At 41.1% G+C, this 26,989-nt stretch overlaps 1 protein-coding gene across 1 annotated transcript in view; it reads right to left on the reverse strand.

The window, feature by feature from the left end:
* Positions 1–26,989, reverse strand: part of rabgap1l (RAB GTPase activating protein 1-like) — a 164,483-nt gene that overhangs the window by 39,460 nt on the left and 98,034 nt on the right. Inside the window, exons 15-18 of the mRNA XM_057840616.1 lie at positions 22,210–22,284; positions 15,812–15,937; positions 15,294–15,437; positions 8,926–8,967 (exon numbers count right to left, since the gene is read on the reverse strand). Of these exons, the coding sequence (XP_057696599.1) occupies positions 8,926–8,967; positions 15,294–15,437; positions 15,812–15,937; positions 22,210–22,284 (387 nt within the window). The remainder of the gene's footprint in view (positions 1–8,925; positions 8,968–15,293; positions 15,438–15,811; positions 15,938–22,209; positions 22,285–26,989) is intronic.

Consider the following 26,989-nt stretch of genomic DNA (forward strand, 5'->3'; position numbering starts at 1 on the left):
TAATTATCACTGTTCAAAATACTAATTAGAATAAGGATTTCAGCAAGAAACCTGAATACCTCTGTAAGGAAAACCCTACTACACCAGCTGAAATTACATCCATCCCTCCATTTTCTTCTGCGTACCGAGTCTGTTTGCAAAGAAAACATCTTACGCAGGGAACCCCAGACTTCCTTTTTTTTTTTTCAGCCACTCTGTGCAACTCCCTGGGAGAATCCTGGCTGGTTGAACTCAAGTACTAGCATTCTCTTTGGAAGGCTCAGGGGTGGGAGGTTTAACCGACATTTATATGCACAGCTTCCGTAATATTATCATCAATGTAACTCCAACTGTCAGCTAAGCGAAACCTACTTACAATGAAAAGTGAGCTTTCATGAAGAGTTTCCAATTTAATGTTAGAATTTGGAAGAGAAGGGCGGGAGCATATCTAGCGTGCTTCCATTTTCCAGGTCAAAATGAATTGGACGTTTAGCACCGTCAATGGCACTGAAACATGAGCATTCAACATCAGTCTTCCTGGTTTAAATGAATATGCTGTCTATCGCCATCAATGACAAGCAATGAGTTGAATACTAGAGGTGGGAATCTTGGGGCACCAAAAGATTCGACTACGATTCGATTATTAATGCCCCCCCCCCACCCCCGATATTAGCTGCTTTTAATGTTTCGTACATTAGTTCCAAAAACTTTACAAAAATCCTCTCCGTATAATAAGTATAATAAACTACTATTTTAGTATCAAGTTAGCAGTTCAAAACAGTAATTAAAATACTCAAGTCCCCATTCTGTATCAGCAGCTTTAAACTACATTCAATTAATTTAATGTTGTGAATCAACCGTTAAAGTTGTCAAAATTGCTCCTGTTACAGTATTTCATAATTTCCCTTCTATCTACTTTCGACATGTGAAAGTTTTAAAATTGTTTCATCTTTTCAAGATGAATCAGATTCAAGTCCAGATTTTGCAGATTTAGGAGCATTTTAGATAAAAAGTTCATTAAGTTCGTTCGGAAGGTTCGCTACAACAGCCTTCCAGAGAAGTCTACTGCTTTAAGATGGTGGCTGTTTACTAACGCCGCCGAGTCTGTCATTTCGCATCCAGTTCTATATACATGTGATATCTACTGTAGCATTATGTGGGCTTACTTTGTAGAGGCTATCAGCCGCAGTCAGATATTATTGTTTTCTTATCTAGCGGCATGAGTTGAGCATGATGTTTATTCTCAGTCCGTTCCTCATTGCGTCCCGAAGACCGCGCTGACTGTGTTTTAGTTCCGCTTTACTTGGCATATTTCAATAATCGGAATTTGGATGTTTGCGAATCGTTCTCAAATCTTCCATGACCGAATGATGAATAATCTAAGAATCGAAAATTTTGCACACCACTATTGAATAGTACTGGGGGGAAAAAAAAAAAAAAAAAAAAACACCTTCAGTGGCGGACTTGGCAATTTTGGGGCCTAAGGCGAACATATCAAGGGGCCCCCTTCATAGGTCAGGGGATAAAAAGGTGAGAAGGGTGTGGTGGAAATATGTTCCGGTACACTAGGGCTGTCCTAAACGACAAATTTTCTCCTGATTAGTCAGCAGACTAGTTTTACGATTAGTCGACTAATAATTTTTTTTTTTTTTTTTTTTTTAACTAATTTAGCAATGAAATTTTTGTTGACACTTATTAATTCACAAAACCATTTTGGAAGACTTAAATTCTTTATTAGAGTACAAATAATCATGTAAATAACAATAATTAATCACAGATAAACAATGAAGTTAAATGCTGATATCATTTACTAGTGCAAAAGAATGTAAACAGATTCAGAACACTGACTTTGCCTTTCCAACATTATTCAAAACAATTTATAAAAATTCTAGCATTAATATTATAGTATACTACTATGTATAATAGTAATATAATAATTATAATAATTATTCATTGCCAGTTATATTTGTCATAAAGAGTGTCATTTGAAAGCTATTCTTAGAGTAGAATCTGTATTCTGTAGTATTTACTCAACATAATATACATTGTATGTGGGATTAACTCCAGAAATCGTTATTTATATGACGAACATGACGTGCTTTTATTTTGAAATGTTCACCAGAGGTACGTTCGCTAAACCGCTAACCGAAAGCTTTACACTCCCTATAAAAACATTCTTCGTCATTGCTTGTGGTGTCACTAATAGATTTAATTTTTTTTCGTAAGCAAATGCTGTTAACCTGCTGTTGAGTGTTATTGTATGACTGATTGGAACTGTACTGCATTGTTTCACCAAAGGGTGTGCTGTCGTGTATTTTATGTTCGGTGTGAAGAAGAAAAAAGTTAAAAGAGGCATTAGCGGCCTGTTCTCAACTTCTCCCTCACTGCACTTTGGCTCTCAAGGAGAGCACGTTCGCTTATGTGTTTGAAATAAACGATAGCCGACGTGCAAAGTAGCAAGTCAGCTGTAAAAATAGCGAGTTTAGTGGCGTGAAAAACGCGGGAGAGCTAAGTGACGCTAACGAACAGCTAAGCGGAGCTAAGCGATGCTAAACAGAGCAAAGCGAAGCTAAACGGTGCTAAATGAAGCTAAGCAACTGATACTCAGTCCGTCGTCATGGAACGGTCCATTGTAGTGCGTGTGTGTTGGGGAGAGATAATATAAATGCAGCATTCAAATGGCTTTCTTTTTTGTTTTGTTATTTGTTTGTTCGGTATGATGATATAATTATACATGACGAATAGTTGGGGGTGCTGCAGGCTCCGGTGGCCCAAGCTCTTGCTCGTTGCGGCAAGGGCAGCTGGTTGGGGGCCCCCTACTGGTTGGGGGCCTAAGGCGATCGCCTACTTCGCCTGAATAGTAGATCCGCCTATGAGTATCTGATACTAGTCGCCACTAGCACTGTGTATTTGTTTTTATTCATTTCATCCATCCATCCATCCATTATCTTCCGCTTGTTCCGGGGTCGGGTCGCGGGGGCAGCAGCTTTAACAGGGAAGCCCAGACTTCCCTCTCCCCAGCCACTTCAACCAGCTCCTCCGGCGGGATCCCAAGGCGTTCCCAGGCCAGCCGAGAGACATAGTCTCTCCAGCGTGTCCTGGGTCGTCCCCGGGGCCTCCCGCCGGTGGGACATGCCCGGAACACCTCTCCAGGGAGGCGTCCAGGAGGCATCCGAACCAGATGCCCGAGCCACCTCAGCTGGCTCCTCTCTACGCGGAGGAGTAGCGGCTCGACGCCGAGTCCCTCCCGGATGACCGAGCTTCTCACCCTATCTCTAAGGGAGAGCCCGGACACCCTGCGAAGGAAACTCATTTCGGCCGCTTGTATCCGGGATTTTGTTCTTTCGGTCACGACCCAAAGCTCGTGACCATAGGTGAGGGTAGGAACGTAGATCGACTGGTAAATCGAGAGCTTTGCCTTTCAGCTCAGCTCCTTCTTCACCACTACGGACCGGTGCAGAGTCCGCATTACTGCAGACGCCGCACCGATTCGCCTGTCGATCTCCCGCTCCCTCCTACCGTCACTCGTGAACAAGACCCCAAGATACTTGAACTCCTCCACTTGGGGCAGGATCTCATCCCCGACCCGGAGAGGGCACTCCACCCTTTTCCGACTGAGGACCATGGTCTCGGATTTGGAGGTGCTGATCTTCATCCCAACCGCTTCACACTCAGCTGCGAACCGCTCCAGTGAGAGTTGGAGGTCACAGCTTGATGAAGCCAATAGCACTAAATCATCTGCAAAAAGCAGAGATTCAATGCTGAGGTCACCAAACCGGACCCCCTCGACGCTTCGGCTGCGCCTAGAAATTCTGTCCATAAAAATTATGAACAAAATCGGTGACAAAGGGCAGCCTTGGCGGAGTCCAACCCTCACTGGGAACGAATTCGACTTACTGCCGGCAATGCGGACCAGACTCTGACACCGGTCGTACAGGGACCGAACAGCCCTTACCAAGGGGCTCGGTACCCCGTACTCCCGGAGCACCCTCCACAGGATTCCCCTAGGCACACGGTCGAACGCCTTCTCCAAATCCACAAAACACATGTAGACTGGTTGGGCGAACTCCCATGCACCCTCGAGGACCCTGCCGAGGGTGTAGAACTGGTCCACTGTTCCACGGCCGGGACGAAAACCACACTGCTCCTCCTGAATCCGAGATTCGACTTCCCGACGGACCCTCCTCTCCAGCACCCCTGAATAGACTTTACCGGGGAGGCTGAGGAGTGTGATTCCTCTATAATTGGAACACACCCTCTGGTCCCCCTTTTTAAAAAGGGGGACCACCACCCCGGTCTGCCAATCCAGAGGCACTGTCCCCGATGTCCACGCGATGTTGTAGAGGCGTGTCAGCCATGACAGCCCTACAACATCCAGAGCCTTTAGGAACTCCGGGCGGATCTCATCCACCCCCGGGGCCTTGCCACCGAGGAGCTTGCCAACCGCCTCAGTGACTTCAACCCCAGAGATCGAAGAGCCCACCTCAGAGTCCCCAGACTCTGCTTCCTCAAAGGAAGGCGTGTCGGTGGAATAGAGGAGGGCTTCGAAGTATTCTCCCCACCGACTCACGACGTCCCGAGTCGAGGTCAGCAGTACACCATCTTCACTATACACAGTGTTTATAGTGCACTGCTTTCCTCTCCTCAGACGCCGGATGGTGGACCAGAATTTCCTCGAAGCCGTCCGGAAGTCGTTTTCCATGGCTTCACCGAACTCCTCCCATGTCCGAGTTTTTGCCTCGGCGACTGCCGAGGCCGCAGTCCACTTGGCCAGCCGGTACCTGTCAGCTGCCTCCGGAGTCCCACAGGCCAAAAAGGCCCGATAGGCCTCCTTCTTCAGCTTGACGGCATCCCTTACCGCTGGTGTCCACCAGCGGGTTCGGGGATTGCCGCCACGACAGGCACCAACCACCTTACGGCCACAGCTCTGATCGGCCGCCTCAACAATGGAGGTGCGGAACATGGCCCACTCGGACTCAATGTCCCCCACCTCCCCCGGGACAAGGGAGAAGTTCTGCCGGAGGTGGGTGTTGAAACTCTTTCTGACAGGGGATTCTGCCAGACGTTCCCAGCAGACCCTCACAATACGTTTGGGCCTGCCAGGTCTGGCCAGCATCTTCCCCCGCCATCGGAGCCAACACACCACCAGGTGGTGATCAGTTGACAGCTCCGCCCCTCTCTTCACCCGAGTGTCCAAAACATGCGGCCACGAGTCCGATGACACGATTACGAAGTCGATCATCATTCGATTTATTCATTTCAATTGGATTAATTTCATTTTTATCAACATTGTATTCATTTATGTTTAATATATTAAAATAGAAGAATTATTAGTATTGTAAAATATATACTAAATAACAATATAAATAACTGATATTCAGGATTTTCTAAATTACCAAAAGTAGTCACTTGAGCTATAAAGGTCTTAAATGTCAACTTTTGAATAGCTGTCCACTGACGCGACCACTGCCCCTGAGAGGGTTAAGTGAGAGGTAGTATCATCAAGTGCTAAATAAAACATATCAATACCACCATCTTGTGGGGGAACGCTGCTATACAGCGTGCGCCTACCTTTGACAACTGATTTGAGATTGTACATTGGCCCAACCAGCCTTAGTAAACATACAGATATTACGATATAAGGTGGACGGAGAGATGCTGACTGTAATAATGCAAAAACCCTTCCTTTGATGCCAACTAACTCTGAACACAGACTATTCCCAGTGCCCACTCTCACCGCCAGCAGCTTGGGAACAAAGAGTCGATGTCCCATTCCAAGTAGATCCATCATTTTGCAGAAGGAGTCCGCTGTGGCCTGACCGCTTTGGGCCTTTTCTTCTGCTGTTGCCTCTCCATCCTCCACTGCCCTTCGCACTGCCGGAAGTTGCAGAGGAGGTGTCAGGGTTGAAAGAGGAGGCGGAGAGGGCAAAGGGGAGGATAGAGGAGATAGTGGCGGGGTTGGCGAGGGCAAGGGAGCGGGGCTTTCCCTCTTTGGGGTTAAGGTGGCGTATGGCTCCAGCGTGTCGATGGAAATGTCGCACTTGGTCTTAATCAGTTGGAGGGCAGATAAATCGGTGGCAATACCGACTGCTTGATGAAGACTCTACTAAGTCAGAGGACAATATGAGCACATCCACTGCCACAGCCTTAATAATAATATGAATAAGAAGACTGAGTCTTCATCCCACCACCGTCAGAGCCCAGAAGTGACAACGCGTTGCACCATTGTTCCAGTCAAAAAATTAGCAAGAGATACTGCCGTCAGTTGCATAACGCCTTAAACGTCTTCTACCTGCAAGGCGCTCTTAACTTGCTGCACTAGTAATGGCAATCCAGTGTGTCGTTGCTAAGCAACAAAAGTGCTCAACACGTGGGTTGCTGCTCCAACAAACGGCAGTAATGGGCAAGTACTCCACCTTTTTCTTATTCATTTATTTACGTTTTGCAGTTATCAGATTTCAACGAGGGAATAGAAAAAAATCTTTTGAGCAAACGGAAAAGCTGAAAATGCTCAAGGTTCCGTTGAAATTCCAATTTCAAAGTTCAATTCCTCCTAAATCCCGAATGAGCCAACATATAAAAGTATGACCCCTTTCAAGGAAGAAGGAAAGAGGAGATTGTGATGCTGTGGCGGTATGGCACTTGTTTAGAGAAGAGCAAGAAAAACAGTTAAGTTCCAGAAAACAGATCTCCATTAGCAAATGATCTTTAGTGGTCAGAAGATCTTTGAGATGGAAGAGAGTTCCTTTAAATGGAAAGCCACTCGATTCTCCACAACAGAGGCTAAATGGATGCATCTGTGAGTCAGTGAATAGGATTGTGTCATCCGGAGCGATTGTTCTGGTCAGCAACTGGGGCGAGGCAAAGCAAAAGGGGAAAAAAATGCATGAAAACGCACAGTGTTTTCCAGACCACTGTCACTCTCTCTTTGTGATGCTAACAGCTAATGGATAGCATTTTGCATGGCATCCCTTTTGCAATCCAGTAGGAGGTCCGAGGTAGCGTGCGGCAAACATTAATATCCAGCAGATGACTAAAAATGTGGAGGCAGAGGTTGTGGATCAAAATATAGAAACAACCTGAAAAACACACAGGCATGTGTGCTGGTAAAGAAGAAATCAATGTTGGAAAATAAAAAGCTTGATTCCTCCACGTCCAAACAGCTAACAATACACCTTACATTCTGGGAGTGAAGAGTGATGTGGATGATGAGTGTAAAGCAGGGGAGGGAGGGAGCTGGACCCAGATGGCGGGAGGGGGATGAGAGTGGAGAGGAGAACGCGATGGAGGGGGTTCTGGGATAGAATGTCGTCATGACTGGCCAATAGGAGGCCGCTAAAGGAAGCCTAGTCTACACACCTCACATCCTCATTTGTTTCCCATCCACAGAATTCCATCCACTCGGTATCTCTCTTTCTGATAAAGAACATATGAACATATATATATATATATATATATATATATATGAACATAGTAATATTGTTCAATATAAAATATTGAACAAAATTTTTAAATGGTTTTATTGTGATCACGTTAAAAAAATGAGTGTCAGCAAAAAAAAAAAAAAAAAAAAAAACATACATGGTTTTGAACTAATTTACTTTAGTCTTTACATTTTACTCTTTTTTTTTTTTTAATTGCATGGATATTATGAATTGGTATTCATGTAGAATTATTAGAAAAATGAAATAACCTATATATATCTATATTACTATCCTGACACAATATTCACTTTTCAGAAATAGAGGCAATAAATAGTTAAATTTACTACTAAGCTATCGGGGATATATATATATATATATATATATATATATATATATATATATATTATTACTGAAACCAGGAAGGGACTCTTTGAGATATCATTTCAGTCCGCAATGTAAAACCACAGCAACAATCAGCTGCACAAGAGATGTACAGCAGAATTCACCAAAACACTGATATTTAACAAAAGAAATGAATCTGAATATTTTGGACACTGTCCCTATACAACTAAATATGCCATGCGGTGTATACTCGGGAAAATATTGCCCTTTATGATCACATCCTCATAAGCTTAAATACCATTTTAGTTCTCCGAGAATTGATGGATACCAGATACGTAGCTAGAAAATAAGACAGAGTACAGCTTGTTCTCCATGTGCTTTTAAAAGTGCAATACATTAACAAAGATGATTGATGACTGGCCACAACGAACCATCTACATGCAATATGACTGTGCTAGATGAATCGATAAAAGCAACCACAAGGAGATCTTGTAGCACAACAAACAGGAATTCCACACCACTCAGACAAACATAAAATGTTTGAGAAAAAATTTACTTATTTTAAGTTGTAGGTTGTTTTTGTCTACGAATATCATCAGTATTTTATATCCCAACAAGTTGCAGCACCAAAATGTGTACGGTTAGCAACTGTCCAATGGCCACTGTGGTATATTTAGCTTGCCACTGTGGTATATTTAGCTTGTTTAGGATAATCAAATTACCCAAACTAATCCTGAGTGTTGATTTAAAAAAACAAAAACAAAAAACAAACAAAACAAAAAAAAACAGGTTAGGAGTGCACCTCTGATTAGGAGTGCACCTCTGACCCCTGTTTAAAATGTGTACAATTAAAACAAGTACAATACAAGTCAGAATATACAATGAACACTTTAAAAAAAAAAAAAAAAAAAAAAAAAAACTCTTTAGCTGCAGCTACTACAACTGGACATGAGGTGGTGACAGATACCAAATGAAATTGATCAAATTCAATTCTACAAAAGCATCATTATATCACTGACTATTGAGTACTGGATATACCGATGATCACCTGTTGATGATGCAACTTGGCATTTAAGTGGTCAAACCATGTGCACAGGAGATTTTTTTTAAAATGGTGGTAATAAAACCCGGTTCTTTAAACAGGAGATGTGTTAATCAATGAGGTGAGTGAGCTACTAACCTTGAGCAGAGCCAAGGCAACATTGAAGATGATGTTAAGACCCTGCAACACAAGGAATTGAAATCTATGAATATACCATAAAGATCATTAACCAAGGTGAAAACAAAACATTTTTTTATTTACTGCCACATTAAAATCAGGATTACACAATAAAATTAAATTTGGGGATTGAGGTTTGGAGGTGATTGTCTCTCATCATCAAACATGACTCTGAAACATGCAGAAAATGTAGAGCTGGCTGCTCTGCGGGAAGACCCTGGTCTTCTTAGTCTCTGATGAGTTCACATGGCAACACAGAGCTAAAAATATCCAGACAGCACTAAAAATAAGGAAAGCGAGGGAGAGCACTCTCCTCTTACATTGATTTGCATAAGCCTCAAGATGGCGCTGCAATGCTGAGTCAAGATCAAAGAGCTTTGTCAAGGATTTTTTTTACAGTCTGAATACTGTATGTGAGAGTAGGCATACAGTATACGAACATCAACAGAAAGTTGTTGTGAAAGTCTATGATTATAAACTATAAATGAAATCCACAGGAAAATATTTTCAATGCTGAAATCATTCTGGGTTTTGTGTTTTAAACACATTCCTAAATGTGTTTAATGCAAGTGAATGTAAAATGCATGTGTTATACAGTACCCGCATTGAATGGGCTGTCAATTGTGATCTTGAAACACTGATTTTTGATCAATTTGATTTTCAACTATAGCAATGAATCCTGTCAAAGTAGACCGACTATGTTGTGTAGATCTCATAGGACTACCCTTATATTTTTTTTTCAAGACATTGACAGAACTGGAACTCAGTGTCGATTGTGCTGACCTGATACCAGTTTGCTGTGATATGCCACATCTGTGGATGTCCTTGTAATTAAGGGACAGATTGATTGACTTGGTCTCATGAATATGAGCCAGGTCAGACGTTTAGTACATTGCAGACCACCCATGGTCATGGCTCCTTTCGCAAATATATCCCAGTTAATTCCCGTGTATGGTGATGCGGGATTCATATGCGTCATTGCTTTCACGCATGTAGAGATATCCTGGGAATGACGCACGTTGGACACTTTCACAAATTTGTTCCGTGTTGCCAACTGGTGCTCTTTGTGCTAGGAGGGCTGCCGGTGCGATTTTATAACCCGGACATTACGTCATATTTGGTCGGCATTGGCTGTCACAATGTTGGTCAAATCGTGTTTTGTTATAGAGCCGCGTTCCTCACGTCGTAACTGCCGCCAATTCAAGCTCATCAAGACTGTATTTAAGCCCAGGTGAACCAAGAGGATGGTGCTGAGACATTAACTTGTTGGGCGCATTGGACACCTTGTACTCTTGAATTTCGTGCATTTGCTAGCTTGTTCTTCTGCCGCTCTTGTTTTTAAATCCGCTATGTTGTGTTGGTATTTGAGTGTTTGTTTTGTTGTCTTATCAGCTCTCTGCCTACCGCTTAGGTTAATATTATTGATCCCCGTCGACCTACTGTCACAGACCCATTGTGTTATTCCCCTTTTTCCGCGATCGCGTGTATTTTTGTTTGTATTTATTAAACCCTTGAGCGCATCCCTCCGCTGTTCTCAGCTTTGCAGTACAACCTTGCTTCCGCAGTTGTGGACCCTACATCGGCAACAAAATAAACCACACATTTCCAGAAATGGACAATGGACTCTCTTCCTCTGCGCTACGATTCATTAGCAATTTAATTTCGTTATGTTTTCAGTTTAATTTAGCTAGTTCCCGCTTGCTATGTTGATAATTGCGATGTTTGTTTACCACTTTTCGTCTTACTGCGAAGAAAGAGGAAGTGACGACCGACCAGCCATGATATTTACGTCATCAGCCATCATGCTGTGACCCGGGAATTTAACGCTTGCTTTCACATACGCCTTGTCCCAGGAAAGTCCCGGAGATTACACTAAGACGCAACCCTTGAAATGTCAGCGTAATCTCTGTGTCAGTCGACCCGGGAAATTGCTTTCACATACAAGGGCTGCCCGTTTAAATCCCGGGATTTTAACAGCGTTCAAGAGTATGTGAAAGGGGCTCATGTCGTCTAAAACAATATGTTCGAGATAAAAGAAACCATGATGATCAGAAAAGAAGTCATTATCAAAAAAAGAGGGCTGCTTTGCTACTTTAGGACCTGGACAACTGGCTGTGATTGTTGGACCCATAAGTACCAACAGCATAGTCAGGCATTATGTTCCTAATAATTTCACATGTACCGAATTATTTCCAAGGAAGGGTAAGTCACAAGGAAAATGTGAACACAGAATGGTGATGGAGTAGAGAAAATAATACATAGGGAGAACAGCTGTCAGAGTAGCAGGAGAGAAGAATGGAAGTTTAACGAACAGATTCTTATCATGCGGTTCATTGGCTGAGAAAAAGCTTGGAAGTGTCTTATTGTTCTGCTTGAGGCCAGTGGGAGAGCAGGAACAGTGGGAGGAACAAAAGAAGAGTAAATGAGAAAATATAGAAACCAAGGCTGTGAGACTGGTCAGGACAGACATTTTATTTTTTTTAAACAGTGAGTCAATGTGTAATATGGAATTTAAGCTTTCAATATTTCGAATGATTCTAGATCAGGGATCAGCGACCCGTGGCTCTTGAGAGGCATGCAGCTCTTTGAACCCTCTGATTGGGCTGATTTTTATATTAAATAAATGAATATATGATAAAAATGTATTCTTGCACTTGCAAGATTTTAAAGTTTAACTTTAGTAGCCAGATCAAGCCAGGCTAACTGTCTTGTCTTATCTCACAGAGGTCATGAATTCACCAACTCTGTTAAATCACGCTTGCCACTCAGAGGGTGTAGCCAGAAGTCTTTATGCCATTCACAGGCGCAAAGACTTGTGGGTACACCTTTGGAGTACCAACCGTGACTTTATATAGTTCAGTCACGCAGGTCATGAATTTATCAACGATGTAAATCCACGGTCGCCACTTAGGATGTGTACCCACAAGTACACAATACATAAAGGCGAGTCACATACAGTACTTACAGATATGACAGTATACAGTATAACCCTACATAATACAGCAACAACGTCCACTGGTCACAGCCACAATCAAAGGAGGAGGAAGGAGCCTGAGCTGGTGTGTGAGGCAGAGGAGTTCTGATGAGATATAGTCAAACTCTCCTCCACATACAGCGTGGGTTTTGGTACCAACCCTCTCAATGGGGTTGGACTCTCTTTCACTCTGAAGTTGCCCACGGTGAGAGGCACCGGGCAGGTGTGGGCATACGTATTGCCCCCCCAGCTTGGCGCCTGTATGTTGGGGTTTAGCCCGGTAGACGAGAGGGTAGCCTCCCTCCGTCTTCGGGTGGGGGCAAAATCAGTTGCTGTTCAATGTAATATTCCACCATAGTGGCAAAGTCTACAAGTCAATTATGACAGACCTACAGTCAATAAGATGAGATCAATATGATCAAGTCAAATACGATCTAGAACTCAGAGGCACCAATTAACCCATGTAATAACTGAAATTTCACTTCAGTATAAATCGATGCAACTGAAAGAAAAAAAAGTGTGGCCACCTTTTTGTGCTGGTTTGTCCATCTGTTAGATAACAGATGGCTTCCTAGTAAATTAAGGGTAAAGAGCTATAAAGAATATGATTCCTGTAAAGGTTGAATTGATTCTATGAAAAATATTTAGTTTTTATAATGCTTTATCCTTAATTGGGTTGTGGGTTTGCTGGATACTGTAAACAACTATTGTTACCTTAAATCAACAACTGCAGATATTAAGAGACGTATTAGGAAGAAAGCCAGAGTAAGCAGAGAAAACAGACACACACACAAAGATAGTACATTAATTAAACAAACAAAAAAAACCTCTGGAATCCAACCCCCAACCTAAACCATATACAGTGGGGCAAATAAATATTTAGTCAACCACTAATTTCTCCCAAGTTCTCGCACTTGAATATATTAGAGAGGCCTGTAATTGTCAACATGGGTAAACCTCAACCATGAGAGAGGGAATGTAGAGAAAAAACCCCCCCCTGAAAATCACATTGTTTGATTTTTAAAGAATTTGTTTGCAAATCATAGAGGAAAATAAGTATTTGGTCAATACCAAAAGTTCATCTCAATACTTTGTTATGTACCCTTTGTTGGCAATAACGGAGGCCAAACGTTTTCTGTAACTCTTCACAAGCTTTTCACACACTGTTGCTGGTATTTTGGCCCATTCCTCCATGCAGATCTCCTCTAGAGCAGTGATGTTTTGGAGCTGTCGTTGGGCAACACGGACTTTCAACTCCCTCCACAGATTTTCTATGGGGTTGAGATGTAGAGACTGCCTAGTCCACTCCAGGACCTTGAAGTGCTTCTTACAAAGCCACTCCTTTGTTGCCCTGGCTGTGTGTTTGGGATCATTGTCATGCTGAAAGACCCAGCCACGTCTCATCTTCAATGCCCTTGCTGATGGAAGGAGATTTTCACTTAAAATGTCTCGATACATGGCCCCATTCATTCTTTCCTTTACACATATCAGTTGTCCTGGTCCCTTCGCAGAAAAACGGCCCCAAAGCATGATGTTTCCACCCCCATGCTTCACAGTGGGTATGGTGTTCTTCGGATGCAATTCAGTATTCTTTCTCCTCCAAACACGAGAACCTGTGTTTCTACCAAAAAGTTCTATTTTGGTTTCATCTGACCATAACACATTCTCCCAGTCTTCTTCTGGATCATCCAAATGGTCTCTAGCGAACCGCAGACGGGCCTGGACGTGTACTGGCTTCAGCAGGGGGACACGTCTGGCAGTGCAGGATTTGAGTCCCTGGGGGCGCATTGTGTTACTGATGGTAGCCTTTGTTACTGTGGTCCCAGCTCTCTGTAGGTCATTCACTAGGTCCCCCCGTATGGTTCTGGGATTTTGGCTTACCGTTCTTGTTATCATTTTGATGCCACGGGGTGAGATCTTGCATGGAACCCCAGATCACTGGAGAATATCAGTGGTCTTGTATGTCTACCATTTTCTAAAAATTGCTTGCACAGTTGATTTCTTTACACCAAGTGTTTTACTTATTGCAGATTCAGTCTTCCCAGCCTGGTGCAGGTCTACAATTTTGTCTGTGGTGTCCTTCGACAGCTCTTTGGTCTTGGCCATAGTGGAGTTTGGAGTGTGACTGACTGAGGTTGTGGACAGGTGTCTTTTACACCGATAATGAGTTAAAACAGGTGCCATTAATACAGGTAATAAGTGGAGCCTCGATAGACCTCGTTAGAAGAAGTTAGACCTCTTTGACAGCCAGAAATCTTGCTTGTTTGTAGGTGACCAAATACTTATTTTCCACTCTAATTTGGAAATAAATTCTTTAAAAAAAATCAAACAATGTGATTTTCAGTTATTTTTCCCCACATTCTGTCTCTCATGGTTGAGGTTTACCCAAGTTAACAATTACAGGCCTCTCTAATCTTTTCAAGTAGGAGAACTTGCACAATTGGTGGTTGACTAAATACTTATTTGCCCCACGGTAGCTGTGAGAATATGCAAACCACTCAGCCACTTTGAACACTGAAAAAGTGGGGAATACATTTTTTCATAATTAATTGAGACCCCTACCATAATATGATATTGTTGTTTTTTCCATTGCTGCATGCACCACCTCTGTACAATGGTTGATAGAAATCGATATCCGACCTATAACTGACTGTTTTATTACACAGTCAAAATGACTGCTGTGAAAAAGGTCTTGTGAGATGTGGGAGATGGATCACTTGGAAGGTGGGATTTAAAAATGTAATCAAGGAATACGGTTCGCTATGCTATCTTTAATATGTGGGATGAGGTGATTTGAGAGAAACAGTAATCTACCGTAAACCCTTCTGATGACACTATGAATAATTTCAGGCATGAGATGTGATATTAAAAAGCTGCTGAGGGAAGGGTTTGTTTTCTATGCTTTCATCTACTTAAGCAAGTGGAAATGATTTGGTTATTGTGTTCTAAATGACTGGGAGTAATCTGTAGACAAGACAAACGCTATTAATGCAGACCATGCACTCGCATCCTCTTACACTTCTTGATAATAAATCAATGTGCTGTATATTAAAAGAAAAACAAATAGCTACAGCAAAATAATAATTAGATTCCCCTATTTTTTTCTAAAAATCTACTTTTATTATTTTAACTTATGATTTTATCAACCGAAAGGCCCGATAAGCAAATCTTTATTAATTAGATAGTGAAGACAGATGAAATCTAAGGGTGCGTGCAATATGAATGGGTACTGATAAGTGTTATAACTATGCATTATCATTTCTCGACACTATTTCCCTTGACTTAGAAAAGATTCTTTCCCCACAACGTATCCTAGGAATTTCAGGAGAATATATTCTACTGATTCTGACTGTACCTCACAAAGCAGAAGATCAGTGATGTGGAAAACCATGCAAAGGGGGAACTTGGCCGTGAAGAGGGTGAGAAACCACTGGGAGGCATACATGTGAGCCTCCAGGTTTAGTTCTTGGAAATGGGCCCACAGATCAGGTAGTTGTTCCTAGAAAAAACAAAGAGCATGGGGGACAAAGAGGACTTTGTATATAGGAAAACCAAATCAAGTGCAAAACAATCAGTGAAGTGTAAACATTTTTTGTTCAACTGGGCATAATAATTTGGAAAACCATATTGAAAAATAAATTTAAGTAATTTTCACACTATAAGCCGCAGCCTTCAAATTTCACACAAAAACGGAATTTTTAATTTTTAAGCAACATTGGACTGTAAATCGTAGGTGTCCACATTGTATTATTGCATATTAAACACCAAAAGACTGTCCTCCAGTCTTGCCAGGCTAATCATTTAAAATTTTACCAAGCATCTAATCAGACCCTAGATTTCAAACATATAGAAAACAATCCTATCACTGTGTACCTGCATGAGCTTCTCAAGCTGATGAAACTTGCAGTGAAGATCTTCAAAGTTGTTTTTGTAGAGAGCTCTCAGGCCATACTCAAACATGATTTTCACCAACACACAAAAGGCTTGTTCCTCAGGCATCTGAAACAACAGTAATAAATTGATGCTTTATTGTTTTTAATGTGAAATGTGAATTGTATCTCTATATTTGTTAGATAAGGTGCCAGAAGTGTGAATTCCTCTTTACAGAAATGTTTTATAGTATAGCAGTATCTGCCGATTTAAGTTTTAACATAGGGAAAAGCAGAGTACCTGCTTTAACTTTCTGACGTGAAGCCATTAAGACAAAAACGTGCTCTTGTTGCTGGATGAAAATATGAGGTCTGGTGAGTCTTATGGGAATACGCAGTCTCACACACAGGCACTGTCTCTCACGCGTACACAAGCAGGCACACACGCACGTACGCACACACCTAAGCACACAGAGGCTATGAGATGGCATTTTATCCGTGACAGTGTGTGTGTTTGGGGCTGAATGTGCTGCAGGTGAACCTGAGCGCAGATTAATATTCTTGACATCGTCTCTGTAACCTCTGCCTCTTCCTTCCCTTTAACCTGTCTGCCTTCTTCCACACAACCTTACATCTGTACCTACACTGCCTATTTTCCACTTGTGCTCTATTTTTTCCATATTTATTTTGCTGGCCTGTGTACATGATGTATCTCTGTTTATAGCTCACTACCATGACTTCATCTTCAAAGTTGGATAATTTCCTTGAATAACTATTATCCTTGAGTATATATTTTAAAGGGATCCACGGATAGAAAGACTTGTAGTTTTTAAAAGATAAACATTGTTATGATTTAAAAATAATTTGATATTGAAACACCTCTTGATGTTTTCGTTTTTATACAATTTGTAAATTTAGTCTAACTAGTAGGTCGCTAGAGGTGTTTATCGGCACTGCCCTCACGATTCGATTCAATTACGATTCGGAGGGCCACGAGTCGATGAGATTCAGAGGGTCACGATTCGATTCGGCAATGCATTGTGATGCCTTAAAGCCTGGGATGCATTAAAATTCTAAAGCAAAGCATATTTTTCGTGAATCATGAGGCAACAAGCGGTCAGACATTAAACAACTTTTTATTGGCTCTTGTGTCACTCCTGGTTGAAGTCAAATGAAAATACTTTCAGATGTATATATAAAAAAAAAAAAAAAAAAAAAAAACATCACAGCATTTAATTGGTGCTTTGAATGAGACCAGGGATTTCTCTTTTTTTTTTTACACACAGTAGCAGCCTTTCACACAGTGCAACATCTGAACTCCTGTGCAAAATCAGTAATAACAGTCACTGTATTTTAGTCACAACGACCCATCAATAAAAATATTCAAGTAAATATTAATGAAAACGACAAAGAAAATATTGTAGTGCAGCGGCATCTTTATCGCAATATCAATCCAGGGATCAGTTCAGTTGCAAACAAAACAACTAAATTGCAATGTAGAACAAAAGTCAAATGTAGGCCTAGCCCACTATATATGTGCAATCAACTTAGAAATGCAATCAGTAACTACCACATAACAATAAAAAATATTGAATTAAAATGAAGTGCAGCAGCATTTTAGCAGCCATAACAATCTGTTTCAATATGAGGAAATATCAATTTTTTGCAATCGAGAGAGCAGAGAGATAGTAGAGGTTAGATCGGGCCTAAAAAATCCAGCCCGACCTGACACGACCCGCTGGTATTGAAGCCCGACCCGGCTTGGAGTGACGCGAAAAAGAAACGCAGCAGCAGCAATTTATTTTCATTTCTTCGAGCTGGCAGAAAAATCGCAAGTTTTCTTAATGTTTAAATAGTCTACATATTTTTATGATCATTATAAAAGCATTTACACAACGAAATAACGCTGGGAAAGTTTAACATAAACAAAAAAAAAAACATGCGATTTTGCAGACACACAGAGGAGAAGATTCAAAAGGATCACATTTGTGTTGCCTTTGTGTGCATAAAAAAGTGTCTTTCGTAATGAATTCTCAGTTGGCAGAAGAAAAAAAAAACGGAAGTTTTCTTAATGTTTAAATAGTCTACATATTTTTATGATCATTATAAAAGCATTTACACAACGAAAAAAACCGCTGGGAAAGTTTATTATAAAAATAAAATAAAAAAACATGCAATTTTGCAGACACACAGAGGAGAAGATTCAAAAGGATCACATTTGTGTTGCCTTTGTGTGCATAAATAAAAGTGTCTTTCGTAACGAATCGCAAGCGCCACAGCGGAGGAGAAGAAGAAAAAGCGGGCGGCGCCACTGCGTTCATGTGCGTGCACAAGCAAATGGACAATACAGAGAGACTGCTCTCGGTTTTATCCCATTTTTAAAAAAATAATTTATTAGTCCGGCGCAGCGGCCCGACCCGACCTGAACGTGAATGCTTAACATTTTGGGCCCGAACCCGAATGGGTCAAGATCTAACCTCTAAGAGATAGGGCATAACATAATTGCTGAAGCGGATAAAGAGGGAGCGAGAAAGTTTATTGATGCACCTAAGACATTGAAAGCAGACATCTGGAGACATTTTGGCTTCTACGAGGTTGGTGGGAAACTTGACCAGAGTTATGCAGTGTGTAAAAAATGAAACATGAGAATAATAATACAAATGGGGAAACCAAATCCGTTGCATCACCGGAATTGCGCAGGGAAGATTTTTTAACGTACTTATATATTTTAAAATGCGCTGAATCGATTCGACTTGTTGCCCGCATCGAATCGAATCGTACATGCCCCGCATCGGGATGCATCGCCGCATCGATTATTGTTGACACCACTATAGGTGGCCATTGCTGTTGACAGCGCAGGGCGGTGACGTCACATGGTTACGCTGCCGTTGCCTGGTACACCAGACTCACCGCTGTTCCAGCTATTGAGTCTGGCCACCATTCAGCGGATACAATTTCCAGGGCGGAGCAAGTCACAGCAAACAGACAGCGGAGTGGACCAATCAGCGACGGGCAGACGTGACGTTAGTAAAACGACGAGGGCAGGACAAGGGACTTGCGCGCGGAAGTAAGCATAGAGTGGAGTTTATTCAACATGGCTAGCGCGAGACAGACTGTTGTCAATGACTCGTGTCGATGTGTTTTTGGTAATTTAAAACTGATTTTACCGTGGACTGGAACATATTCTCGGCTCTCCTGTTCACTATTTGTGTTGTTGTGGAGACGACTTCCGACGCGCAAGAGTGACGTTGCTCGTTAAGAACACATCACGCAAATAAACGAATCTGATTTGTCGATTGATTTTGTACCTGCTCGAGAGGCTGTTAATGGGCTGGTTCCCAGACTTTTCTCTCAGTGTTTTAAAAATACAGGGAGAACAGTCTTGCCGTGCCAGGCAAACGCTGCCGGGCTTCCAGAGTATAACTCTAGCAACATAAAAATGTCATCTGTTCAACCTTTTCAATTTGAACCCGAGAGGATCATTAATGAGCATGACAGCACTGTCGATATTTCACAAAACGAGCAGCAAAAGCAAAATGAACAAGATAGACGGGATGAGATCAGAGTAGGGAAAAAAAAACGGTGTTCTGCCAAAATGTGCTACACCAGCGAAACGTGCTACAAGAGGTGAATTTGACACCCAAACTACTATCGTGCGCGTTCAGCTTGTTTTGTTTAGATGCATACACACAGAACATACAACAGATGCCTTAAGAAAAACCTAAACGTAGTGATATCAAATAAGGGTGGTTTAAATATGCTACGTGACTAATGTGGTCAACAGATCAACAATCTGCTTTAAACCTACCACAAGAAAACACAATACTTAAAAGTATGAGACAGAAACACATACAAAATGTATATTGAAGAAATGAAAAGGTAATAAAAGACTCAATAAGAACACAAATAGTAAGTAATCGCCACTTTTAACCAATGAGTGCATGTTTTGGACGTCTCGCCGCGTAGAAGGAATGGCATTCACCCGGTAGTATTCATCGAGTGACAGTTATAATCTACGTCATCACCCCGAGCGTCAATTGCGCGCTTATAACATGGCGCCCTCCGTAGGGCAAAACATGTACTATATATTATAGATTTTTTAAATCAATTGCAATATTTTATGTCTTTCTAATAACATAAAATGGGGCAAATAAGTATTTAGTCAACTACCAATTGTGCAAGTTCTCCTACTTAAAAAGATTAGAGAGGCCTGTAATTGTCAACATGGGTAAACCTCAACTATGAGAGACAGAATGTGGAAAAAAAACAACAACAAAAAAAACCAAACAGAAAATCACATTGTTTGATTTTAAAGAATTTATTTCCAAGTTAGAGTGGAAAATAAGTATTTGGTCACCTACATACAAGCAAGATTTCTGACTGTCAAAAAGGTCTAACTTCTAACCAGGTCTAACGAGGCTCCACTCGTTACCTGTATTAAAGGCATCTTTTTAACTCATTATCGGTATAAAAGACACCTGTCCACAACCTCAGTCAGTCACACTCCAAACTCCACTATGGCCAAGACCAAAGAGCTGTCGAAGGAAAATTGTAGACCTGCACCAGGTTGGGAAGACTGAATCTGCAATAGGTAAAATGCTTGGTGTAAAGAAATCAACTGTGGGAGCAATTATTAGAAAATGGAAGACATACGTACCACTGATAATCTCCCTCGATCTGGGGCTCCAAGCACGATCTCAATCAGTGGCGTCAAAATGATAACAAGAACGGTGAGCAAAAATCCCAGAACCAGACAGGGGGACCTAGTGAATGACTCAAATCCTGCACTGCCAGACGTGTCCCCCTGCTGAAGCCAGTACACGTCTTGGCCCGTCTGCGGTTCGCTCGAGAGCATTTGGATGATCCAGAAGAGAACTGGGAGAATGTGCTATGGTCAGATGAAACCAAAATAGAACTTTTTGGTAGAAACACAGGTTCTCGTGTTTGGAGGAGAAAGAATACTGAATTGCATCCGAAGAACACCATACCCACTGTGAAGCATGGGGGTGGAAACATCATGCTTTGGGGCTGTTTTTCTACAAAGGGACCAGGACGACTGATCTGTGTAAAGGAAAGAATGAATGGGGCCATGTATCGAGAGATTTTGAGTGAAAATCTCCTTCCATCAGCAAGGGCATTGAAGATGAGACGTGGCTGGGTCTTTCAGCATGACAATGATCCCAAACACACAGCCACAGGAACAAGGAGTGGCTTCGTAAGAAGCATTTCAAGGTCCTGGAGTGGCCTAGCCAGTCTCCAGATCTCAACCCCATAGAAAATCTGTGGAGGTAGTTGAAAGTCCGTGTTGCCCAACGACAACCCCAAAACAACACTGCTCTAGAGGAGATCTGCATGGAGGAATGGGCCAAAATACCAGCAACAGTGTGTGAAAAGCTTGTGAAGAGTTACAGAAAACGTTTGGCCTCCGTTATTGCCAACAAAGGGTACATAACAATGTATTGAGATGAACTTTTGGTATTGACCAAATACTTATTTTCCACCGTGATTTGCAAGTAAATTCTTTAAAAATCAAAATGTGGTTTTCTGGTTTTTTTCCACATTCCGTCTCTCGTGGTTGAGGTTTACCTATGTTGACAATTATAGGCCTCTCTAATATTTTCAAGTGCGAGAACTTGCACAATTAGTGGTTGACTAAATACTTATTTACCCCACTGTATAAAAAAAATAAATAAAAACAGAGCTGTAGAAGAAGAGCTTTGTATATGTTACTTGAATTCCTGCCAGGATATCGGCTTTGTATTAATCTAAAAAGGATCAAGTTTCACTCTGAGTAAGTACAAATATTGAAAAATTATTTTATAGTTAAATATACTGTACATAATGTAATTTTTGAACATTTTTTGTTTGTGGTGTGCCGCGAGATTTTTTCCAATGTAAAAATGTGCAGCGACTTAAAAATGTTTGAAAAACACTGCCTTACAGAATTAAAATGCCTTCACAGATCTGTAAGTTACCAGTTGCCATTGGTACAAATATAACATCACAGATGCTAACTTTGGAACTTTGCGTCAAAAACGGTCTGGATGGTTCTTTACCTCGTTGGCCCGGATGACATGACATCCACAATTTCCAAAAACAATTTGATTGGTGGACTTGTCAGACCACAGAACCCTTTTCCACTTTGCATTAGCCCATCTTAGATGAGGTCTGGGGTGTTTCTGTGTGGTTTTTAGCATTTTCTTTTTATTTATATAGTATGACAAGACAAAAGCTAGAGTTTTTGTAATGTGTATTAGTCTTTAGATGGTGTATATATAAAACAGCAGTTTGGAAAACGAATCATACCAATAGTCAAACATGTGGCAGTGTGATGTAACTGCATTGTTACAATTACAATACATGCATATGTTAAAATATATGCATGTTTAAACATTAACTTACATGCAACAGCAGGACAGCAGCAAGAAATGACTGACCCTGGCAGTAGCCAATCTCCTCATCGTAGACAGCATAAGCCTTAAAGGCAGGGGAAAAAGACAAAAGAATAATTTTTTCACACAAAGAAAAATACAGTTAATGAGCAATACTATTTTTCTGGTAACTAAGATTGTCATTTTTTCCGTATACATTAGTGTTCCATACTTCATCACTGTCAACTTTTCTCTGTAATGGATGGGAAATACCGTATTGGCCCGAATATAAGACAGGGTTTTTTTGCACTGAAATAAGACTGAAAAAGAGGGGGTCGTCTTATATTCGCGTTCGAGACATTATACCCATTCACGACGCTAGATGGCGCCAGATATCATTGAAGCGATATTCTGTCATGACAGATCTCAGCTACTCTCCCCATTCACAACGCTAGATGGCGCCAGATATAATTGAAGCGATGTTCTGTCATGACAGATCTCAGCTACTCTAAGTTTAACCAGTTTGCATTGTTTTATTGCAATTTTTTTCCTTATTCAGATTTGTTTCAAGACTACAGTTACAGTTAGACTTCGCTTTGATGGTTAATGCAATTATTGCAATTTTGTTGTTTTATCACAATAGATTGGTTTATTTACAATTCAAAAACCAGAAGCCATTCATTTACGTATGTGATTGCACTTTAGTTTACATATTTAAATGTTCAGATATTAAGATTTGAATGAGGCAAAATAACATGCTTTTTCTCTCAAATATATTGTTATAATTATTTGTTTCGGATGTACTGTAATTATTTTCTGTATGAAAATGAATTTGGTGTTCAAAAACTCTTTTTTCAAACTTGAGTCTTGAAAAAGAGGGGGTCGTCTTATAATCAGGGCCGTCTTATATTCGGGCCAATAGACCCCACTCACGTGACGTCACAATTCCGCCCCCCTGACTTGTGCCGCCATATTGTCCGTCAGCTCATCGTGTTTACATATTACCGCTACATACATTCCTCCTATTACTGCGTGTTTTTCTGCTTGTCTAAGGAATCACCGCCAAGTAAACGAACCCAAAAACCTTCCTGACAATCGTTAACATTGATTAATCAAAATGGTAAAGGCATGTGTGGTGGTTGGTTGCAGTAACAGAGAAGATAAACTGTCATTTTAGTAGTTACTGTGTGCCCATTGTTAAAAGGGCAAATCTCTAAAGCAGCACGGTTTGTTTATCTCGGTCCATGATGCGTTTGTGTCGACAGCTGTCAGACAGCGGCGAAAACATCAATAGTCGTGATGCCAACACGATCGCAGATATCATCAGACGGAGACTATGAAGCTCGTCGCCACGGTCACGCAGCAAGAAGGTGAACGCAACAACAGGTGTTGTCCCCCCTGACGATAGCGCCCACACGGAAACGACTTTCTTGTACCGTGAATATGTATTATTTTACTCTGCTTGAACTAATAAATGTCATACCCGTGTGATTGTCATTGGGATATGGTCGTGAAAACCTGTAGACTAATACATTTTTGTTCAAAGATGGTTATGTGGCCCAGTCCATGATTTGTTACTAAAATACAGTTCTAATATTTTGTGTACCGTAATTTTCAGACTATAAGCCGCTACTTTTTTCCTTCATTTTGAATTCTGCAGCTTATAGTCCAGTGCGGCTTATTTGAAGATTTATTTGGGTTAATAGGTAACAATTTATTACAAAGCACCATCATGACATTGTCATAAGACCGTCATTCATACTTATGACATGATAGTATCATGGGCATTACTGAATGCTTATGTTGTGAAGTGACATCCGGCAAATTATTTCAATAACTCCATTTATGTCCAGCTTGGATCTTTTACATCCATTCAAAAGTGAGATAATTTGTCGGATACCACTAAATGACATCTGTTATAAGCATTCATAAATGCTCATGACAGTGTCATGTCATAATTATGACAGTCTTATGGCACCACTGTCTAATAAAGTGTTACCAAATACCATAACTAGCAATTAATGAAACTATGAAATGAAACAATTTTGATTGTTATTTACATCTGTAGCGCTGCAATGCATGCTCGGAGGCATGATGGACAACAACAGTGTTGACAGCAGGTGGCAGCCGAGGTTGACTGTTTGACTGTGATGGCCAAATTAAGCTTCTTGAAGCAATGAAGCTTTGTAGCCAATTGGTTCAAAGTAATTGGTATGACGCTGATGTCAAATAAAGTATTACTGGTTAATATCCTTTTCGTGTAAATATCCCATAATACATACTTAATGACATACATACATACAGTGGGGAGAACAAGTATTTGATACACTGTCAATGGTTTTTCCCATTGGCAGTGTATCAAATACTTGTTCTCCCCACTGTACATACATACATACATACTACAGGACAGCTGCGGCTTATAGTGCAGTGCGGCTTATCTATGAACAAATGCCGTTTTCCTGCCAAATTTGGTGGGGGGCGGCTTATAGTCAGGTGCACCTTATAGTGCGAAAATTAGGGTAATTTAATTATTCAATAAAGCGTTGTAAATAAGGGCTCCCGTCAGGGGGGACATTTCACGCGGGGCGGCTATTTTTCGGCACACACCGGCCTGTTGTCGAACCGCCGATCAAGTTTTATTTTACAATCGTTACAATGGTGACGCTCAGCTGCCCAAATGTCGGTTTATATTCGGGCCGGTGCCGATTTTGGGTACCCGACGCCTCATCGTGACATCAACTGGAGTATGACTGGAGGTTTTTGCACGGAACGGGACCGGAGGGGAGGAAACATCGATTTGGGCATCAAATATGGATCTGCCGACTGGATCGACCGAAGCTTTTCCAAAAAACGGCTTTTATGCAACTCATCCTATGAGTTTACAGCGTCTGACAGCACCAGGGGTTCCATAATTTGCAAGTGAATCCACCTTTAGAAACTACGATCACTGACAATACGGACACACTATGCGGACAATATGACGGCACAATACAGCGATCACGTGATTGTGTGACGTTGGTGATTATGGTCTATATGGTACTAACTAATTGCAGTGTTTCGGCACCATACAATGACATGTACTTGCTGCGTGCTACCTTTGAAAAATTATATTATCTCAACACAATACAAAAGTATTTGACAATTCTTACAATTTTGTGTAATATATGTACTCATTATAACCAAACATAAATAAGGATTACTCTATCTGACAAGTATGAAACTAAAGGCAGCTCTAAATATCATGATACACTCATTATATATGTAAAAAAAGACAAAAAACAATGTAAAACTGCAAGCTTAGCACGATGCAAAATTGTTTAGTTGTAAAATGAAAACATAAAATGTTTTGAAATAGGCACTATCACATAAGTGAATGTACCGTTATTTTCAGACTATAAATCCCAACTTCTTTCCCTTGCTTTGAGTTCTGCGCCTTATAGTCTGGTGCGGCTTTTACATTGATTTGTGCTGCATGCTTTTTGGTGTGAATATTCCAGAATAAGGTAGTGCGGCTTTAAAGTGTAAAAATATTGTTTTGTTGAAAAAAGTCGGTATGGGTTGGGGTATAGCTTCTGGTCGTGTGTGCATTATAGTCCAAAAATAACAGCCTCTGATATCGGGTTCTTGACATATCGGGTTCTTGACTTAATCAGCAGTCAGGTCAGCAATACATTCCCAAATAGAGTAAAAATCCAGGGTTTGATATTCTTGCTTGTTTGGTGTTTGTTGTGCAGATAATGGTGATGTTTTGTGGAACTGTCCGCACTATAATATCTATCCTGACATGCTTGATGGAGTGAGCTATTCACACATTCCCAACTCAGCAAGGTGACATGTCGGTTGACAGATGGAAGGGGGAGGTCCTGGTGTGAGAAATCTAAATTTGTTACCTTGAGTACATAACAGGCACAGCGGGGTGAAGTATTAGCATATAATGTAAAGTAGACACCTATTTCATAACAGGCCTAATGCTCTTTTGAAAGTGTCTGCGTTCTACGTTATTAAATTACACTTGAGTTATTCAAACAGGCTGGTGAGCTTAATCTAAGTACCGAGAGCAAATTTATTCTGACGAGTATTTGCTGTGAAAGAAACAGGTAAGATCATGGTCATCATGGTCTTTTGCCAAACATACAGTGTGCAAAATATTAAGTGCTGATAGAATCCTTAACTATAACTTGAGTTCTTTGTTCTATTGTTAATTTTAGGCAATACTTTACCCTTAAGTGTAGGAAGAACAGTATTTCTAGGAGAATAAGCCTCAGAATAAATTGTGTTAACAAAAGTTCATTTCACCATATTTCAATGCATGCAGAAAGATAACAGTTGCGTGGATAAGAACTACGCTTCTCAATAAAGATTTAATGCATTCTCATTTGTGATCACTCAGACAGACAGTATCAATTTTAAGCAGGTAAGCGTCTGTATTATCTTGAAGTTTTGTCTCCAGGGAAATGTTTTGGAAAGTCATCAAAATCAGTCAACCAAGAACCTGCATGATTTCGGAAGTTTGGGAAGAATAAATGTTCACTTTTTCGTCATAAACTCACTGTCATAATGTCCAGGAAAGAGCCACTTAACCCGGACTGCCGCAGAAGGCCTACTGAGAGGTCACAAGTGCTCGCACAGGTTAGAGGGAGATGGGACTGAATGGAACGTTCACAAAATGAAACAGAACGCCACTAGAAAAGTTCACACAACTCAATTGACCTTTCTCAGAGAACAAAGGTTAGAAAATTAAAGACTCCATGCATATTACGGAGTAGATTCTTGTGTAGATGAATTTACAATGGGTCCGGGATGCTCTGTGC

Source organism: Corythoichthys intestinalis, chromosome 7 (assembly GCF_030265065.1).
Source record: "Corythoichthys intestinalis isolate RoL2023-P3 chromosome 7, ASM3026506v1, whole genome shotgun sequence".
NCBI lineage: Eukaryota > Metazoa > Chordata > Actinopteri > Syngnathiformes > Syngnathidae > Corythoichthys > Corythoichthys intestinalis.